This window comes from Myotis lucifugus, unplaced genomic scaffold (assembly GCF_000147115.1).
Source record: "Myotis lucifugus unplaced genomic scaffold, Myoluc2.0 scaffold_930, whole genome shotgun sequence".
Lineage (NCBI taxonomy): Eukaryota > Metazoa > Chordata > Mammalia > Chiroptera > Vespertilionidae > Myotis > Myotis lucifugus.
Window position 1 is genome coordinate 93,003 of NW_005871978.1, and position 5,854 is coordinate 98,856.

Below are 5,854 nucleotides of genomic sequence, written 5' to 3' on the forward strand. Positions count from 1 at the left end.
CCTCCACAGGGAACCGTGTGAGCACTTCCATTACCACAGGTTGGTTTTTGCCTGACTTTGCACCTCATAGAAGTGGAATGAAACAACATGACTCCGTTGAGATGTGACTTCTTCCATTCAGTATTGTATTTGTGGACTCAGCTGACGCTCCCTGGAGGCTGATGGTGCTGTGAGAAGGAGAAAAACACACAACACACCCCCAACAACCAGTCCGGCCTCAGCCAGTCGTACACCCACGAGGACAGCTGTCCCCTGCCATCCGCCACCCTCCCCAGATCTGCACGTGGCTGGGGGCCCTCATCGAACCCTTGTTTCAGGTTGTTGTTTTTTTAAATATATATATTTTATTGATTTTTTTACAGAGAGGAAGGGAGAGGGATAGAGAGTTAGAAACATCAATGAGAGAGAAACATTCATCAGCTACCTCCTACACACCTCCCACTAGGGATGTGCCTGCAACCAAGGTACATGCGCCTCTGTCCCACTGACTGTCCATCTGGCTCCTCTCAGACCACCCTGTGCCGGCCCCATGCTCCCTCCCAGGGGACGTGCCCAGCTCAGGGAGGGCAGGGCCAGCCCCATGGAGTCCAACCCTGGCTGCCCCACTGAGGACCAGGCTGCTCCCTTTCAGTCCGGCTCCTCTCATCCTATAAACATCATTGACTTTTTCTTGACCCGCAGGAATTACTATGACCACGGCCCTCCTGTGAAGGTCCCCACAGAAGAGAAAGCCCTTTGCACTTTGCAGGTGTTTATTGAATGATTTGCACTTCATGACACACAGAGGAAAAGACATTTTATGGAGATTCTTAATCTTTCATTTTATTGCTTTAGTTTTAAAATCAATAAGAAATAATCATGTCCCTAAAAGTAAAAAATGACTCTGATAGTAATGAATAGAATGTTACTGGTGTGTATTTGGAACATATCATTGATTTTTAAATGAAAAGTAAATCAATCAGATTTTTAAAAATTCCTTCTGAGCCCATTTGTTGCCTTTTGCTGGTTTCTGTAGAACAAGTTGGGGATGGTGGCACGTGATGCGCTTTCATTTCTTGAAGAAAGTGTTTGATGCGTCGTTCACCAGAAGACCCCCGACTGTTTAGAGAGATTGAGTCCATCCTTCAGTTTCCTGGATTCTGGATCAAGAAGGAGGAGGTGGAGGAAGCAGGGAGTGAGGCAGGTGGGAAGAGTCTGGGGCAGTCACAAAGGTGGGGGAGGAAAAGGGGTGCAAGAGGGGAGAAAGCAGGGGGACTGTGAGACCTGAGGGGAGGGATGGAGCTGGGGCCCAGGAGGGAGCAGGTGGCCCAGAGACAGGGACAGGCCCAAGGAGAGAAGGGCAGGGGGGAACCTCACCCAGAGAATGTTCTCCAGCCTCTGACACTGGGCTCCTATGTGTACTTCCAGTTCATCCCTGGCCCTGAACGGCTGGCCCTGGTTGTCCACGAAGGTGTCCCAGCAGTGCTCATACTCTATGGGAACAGGGAGGGAAAGGTGAGCTCCTTCTAGAGTGGGGAGGGCCCAGGTGTCTGACTCTAGGGACACACCCTCCCCATCAGAATCTCCCTGCCCCCTTTCTCTCTCCTCCCAAGGCACTGAGCTCATCCCTCAAATTCTTTCTTCCACTGGAATCTGAGGCAGCCCCTCCCCTTCTACCAGGAAGGACCTGGGTCCTGATGGCACATGGAACCACCTCCCCCCTTCCCAGGACCCCCTCTTTCCCCTGAACTCTCTCCTCCAGGGGACTCCATCCTCTCCAGACTAAGCAGCCCCCCTGCAGGCAGCTGATAGGCGTCCCCATCTGGATTCTCCTCCTGCCCCCTCTGTGTAGCCATTTCCCAGCCTCTCCGCCCGCCCACCTCCCACCCTCAGGAGTCCCTGCTGACCATCGCGGGTCATGATGGTGAGTTGGGCCCCAGCGTCCCGCAGGTTGCGCAGCCCATCCTCATGTCCAGGGAATGTGGTTCGGATGCCAGCAGTGCACATGCGCAGGCTCACGTTGCTTTTCAAGCCCAGGAATTGAACCAGCTCCAGAGCACAGTCAGGGCAGGGGCTCCAGGAGATGTAGCAGGTGAGTCTGTACTTCTTCAATCCGTCCAGGTTCCAACAAGGGACCCGATCCAGGAAGCACAACTCTGCATGACGGCGTTCCCTGTGTGTGTCAGCACCCTGAGCACAGAGCGGGGAGAGGAGGGATCTGTCACTTGCTGTGAACAGGGGAGGGTGGCACCAGCCAGAGGCAGGTGAGGCTCTGGCCTCCAGCACAGGATTGAAGGGGCACAGCTCAGCGTCAGGATGAACGCTATTTCAATGCAGGATCTACACGGTCAAAGGTAAGGCGACTCACGAATCACATAATATCAGCATCTACAAAGGGCAGTGGAGCAGAGAGGACATGTTCTACATCAGCAAACCTTGGCTCCCATGGCTCTGTAGCTGATCAGGCTTCTCTTAGCCTGTTGATATTTCATCCACCATGGACTTTGAATTAGCTTTGACTTTTTAAAGTTTTGCATTAAATATGGTTCTTTTTTCAAATCCTCACCTGGGGAGATTTTTTCCATTGATCTTTAGAGAAAGAGTGAAGGGATGGAGGAGGGGGCAGAAAGAGAGAAACATCTATGTGGGAGAGACACATCCACTGGTTGCCTACACCACGCTCCACGACCCGGGGCCAGGGATCAAAGCTGCAACTGAGGTAAGTGCCCTTGACCTGGAATCCGACCCCTGGCCCCTGGCTGTCCAGGCTGATGCTCTAATCACTGAGAACACAGATCTGGGCTCCATGTGATTCACCTTGATTCAGCGTTCCCAGAGAGGCTCAATTTGGTGCCCAAAGCCTATGCCTTCAGGAGCTGCACCTAGTCAGACCCTGCAGGGAGACAAAGAGCTGAAGGCACCCCAGCCGGTGTGGCTCAGTGGGTTGAGCAGTGACCCATCCACAATCAGGTCACCGGTGCCATTCCAGGTCAGGGCCCAGGCCCAGGTTGCAGGCTTGATTCTCAGGAGGAGGTGTGCAGGAGACAGCCAACGAATGATTCTCTCTCATCACTGATGTTTCTCTCTCTCTCTCTCTTTCCACTTGAAACAACAACACTCTCAGAATGATATATCATCTATCATCTATATTAGATATCTATAAACATATATATCTATATATAAATAGCTGAGGACAGAGGGAGGAGGCAGCTGAGCCCCAAGGTCCTGGGCCTGATGCCACAGGGGTGGGTATTCCCTCCAGGCAGGGGCGCTCTCCCTCTGCTCCCCTACCTCCAGCTCCCGCCTGTGCACCAACACCTCCACAGGCTTCTACTCTGGGCTTCCCCCTGTGCTGTGCCCAAGGGTGACACAACTCTGTGGGAAGAAGGGGTGAGGGCACCGAGGCAGAGTTGCGGGAGACACGGGATGAGCGTTGCTGCTGGGCTCACAGATTATGGAGATTAGCCCACCCGCCCAGGGAAGGGTTTTCAACCAGGGGCTCAGGGAGGAGGAAGAAGTCAGGCCCACGGAGCTAGCACAGAGCCCTGTTGTCAGAGGATGGTACCTGGGGACCCAGGAGGCGTCCTGGGCTACGTGCAGCTGGCAATGCACTTGTGGGGACAGCACCCTCCAGGCTCTCCCAGGAGTGACTGGAGGGAGCACCAAGGGGGAGCTCTGGCTCTCTGACCAGAGGCGGCCCGGGCAGGGGCGGGGGGAGGGGGCCGGGGGGGGGACGGCCCCTTTGTCCAGGTGCCTTGCCCTCTGGCCTGACCCCTCCTCAGAGGCACAGCAGGAGGGACAGGCTGACCCTGGAGGCTGGGCTGACCCTGGGCTGGAGGGCACAGGCCCTGGGACACTGTGACTGCTTTCTGATGTGGGGCTCCAAGCTGCCAATCACAGCAGAGTCCGTCCTCCCTGCCTCTCGGCAATGCCACAGCAGCTGGGGGCCCAGGGACATTGCTCAGAGGACACCCCACGGGCATGGAACCTTCTCCCCGAGTGTCCCGGGGCCCTGCCTGCTGTGCTCGCTCACCTGGTTGCGCAGGAAGCCCTGGAGCTCCTCCACTGGGGCCCAGGCGTTGCCCTCCCAGACCTCCACCTCGTAGCACAGGTATGTTTGGTTCTTACATTTGTTACGGAAGTTTCTCTTGAAGGTACTTCCTTTGATCAGGGGTCTGTGGGCACAGGCAGGAGGAACCCAAGGCATGGGGCTCCTCTGGGGATCACCCCGTTCTCCTCCCCTCTGCACCCACATCCCAGCTAGACCCACAGAGGATGGGTGTCCAGTCACTTAGCTGGGACACCTAACCTCCCTCTGACTCCTTTGGGGGCTCCTGGAGGAGTCAGCCCAGTGCTTTTATCAGGGTTTCCCCGAGAGCAATGCAGGGGCTCAGAGCTCCGATGGGGCCTCTCCTGGCATCACTGTCCTGCCCTCGTCCCGCTGACCCAGCCCTGCCAGGTGCAGGCCAGTGGCGCTGTTTCCTCTGCTCTTCTGGGTTAACCTGAGCCACATGGTGCATCAGGGGAAAGGGTGGCCCCATCGAGGAAAGGAGAAGCAAAACTAGTCTTCTCAAATAACTCATCACATTTCCTTTCTCATCATGAAAACAATCATGTCCTTTACAAAAATCAAAACATAAATCTTAACATGACCTCCTAGGCCAGGTGTGGGCAACCCCTGGCACGCCAGTAACTTTTGCTGGTACGCGAAACCCTTCTTATAATCTTCCATTACAATTTTTTTTCTTAATATCGACTTCTTTATTTTTCAGATAAATTCAGCATAGGTGCATCTTACATAAACAAATAATTTTACATAACAAGTTATCTTAAAGACCATAGACACGGATTGACAAGAGAGTTGAAGAGCAATTTCAATAGTGTCAAAAATGAACTATTGAGGACTTGAAATGCCATTCCAGAAAATTTTTTCTGTTCAAAAAACTTTGCAACAGCGTTACTCTTTATGATTTCATCCACATACGCTTGTGAATCTTTGTTCTCAGTGATGAATTTTGTTAAGTCTCATAATAAGAACAGCCTGACAGAAGAAAGTAGTAGCTCGTGCATGTCTCTGAAGGTCACGAAATATAAACTTGACGTAAAATCTCTGTCATCAGTGATACAGCAGCAAAAGTCCCACTGATAATATCAAACGGAGTCATAAAGTTTTCTGTCGGACTATCAGTGTACATGTATACATTAAAAAAGAAATGTATTTTTCATCATCATATAGTGTGTTTTTGTTGCTCAGATGAATTTTATTATTTCTTCAAGGTTCTTCACATACGTACACCTTAAGAGATATTAAGTAGGCGTAACATGTTGTCAAAAAATTAGGGTTGGTACGCAGAACAATTTTTAGTCAGGGATTTTGCTGGGTTTGGCACGCACTCACAAAAAGGTTGCTCACCCCTGTCCTAGGGCCTCAGTTCAGAGCAGAAGGAGTAGATTTCATGGGAGACAGAGAGAGAGGAGAAACAGGGACCCTCAAGGGCGACCCCCAGATTCTAGCTGGGGATCTAAGGAAGGTGGCTAGGACTGGCCAGCTGGGCATCAGCTGAGGGGTCCTGGACATAGAAGGGCCATCAGGATGGACGGGAGAAGCAGGGGGTTTTCTGAGGAGAAGGCAAGTCCCCTCAGGGAGCCAGAAGGAGGGGCTCAGAAGCAGGGCTGCTCCAGGGGCGGGTGGTACCTGCCAGTTGGTGCTGGGTTGTCCTCCATGTCTCAGCTCCTTCACCTTCTCTTCTAGCCACAGCCCGTCCTCCGTCTGGGACACTTTTAAGGACCGAGGTGCCTTATATGCCAACCGAGAATCTGGAAAGTACTGAGCTAGCACTGCTGAGCGCCACCCCTTCCTTAAACTCAGGCCACT

The 5,854-nt window shown here is 52.7% G+C and overlaps 1 protein-coding gene across 1 annotated transcript; it reads right to left on the reverse strand.

Moving 5' to 3' along the window:
- Positions 1 to 897: 897 nt before the first annotated feature.
- On the reverse strand, positions 898 to 4,492 carry LOC102435310 (DNA dC->dU-editing enzyme APOBEC-3G-like). The gene is made up of 5 exons (XM_023747622.1): positions 4,482 to 4,492; positions 4,013 to 4,154; positions 1,887 to 2,169; positions 1,357 to 1,472; positions 898 to 1,139 (listed from the first exon to the last, which is right to left on the reverse strand). Exons 1-5 carry the CDS (start codon positions 4,490 to 4,492, stop codon positions 1,125 to 1,127), a joined length of 567 nt encoding a protein of 188 aa, XP_023603390.1. The 3' UTR covers positions 898 to 1,124.
- Between the last annotated feature and the right edge of the window lie 1,362 nt (positions 4,493 to 5,854).

Bases quoted from the DNA above. Each gene is read 5' to 3' on its own strand.
- LOC102435310 (XM_023747622.1), bottom strand. The intron at 2,170-4,012 runs GTGAGCGAGCAC...CTCTGTGCTCAG, and splicing joins AGGGCTTCCTGCGCAACCAG to GGTGCTGACACACACAGGGA. The intron at 1,473-1,886 runs GTCAGCAGGGAC...CTGTTCCCATAG, and splicing joins CACCATCATGACCCGCGATG to AGTATGAGCACTGCTGGGAC.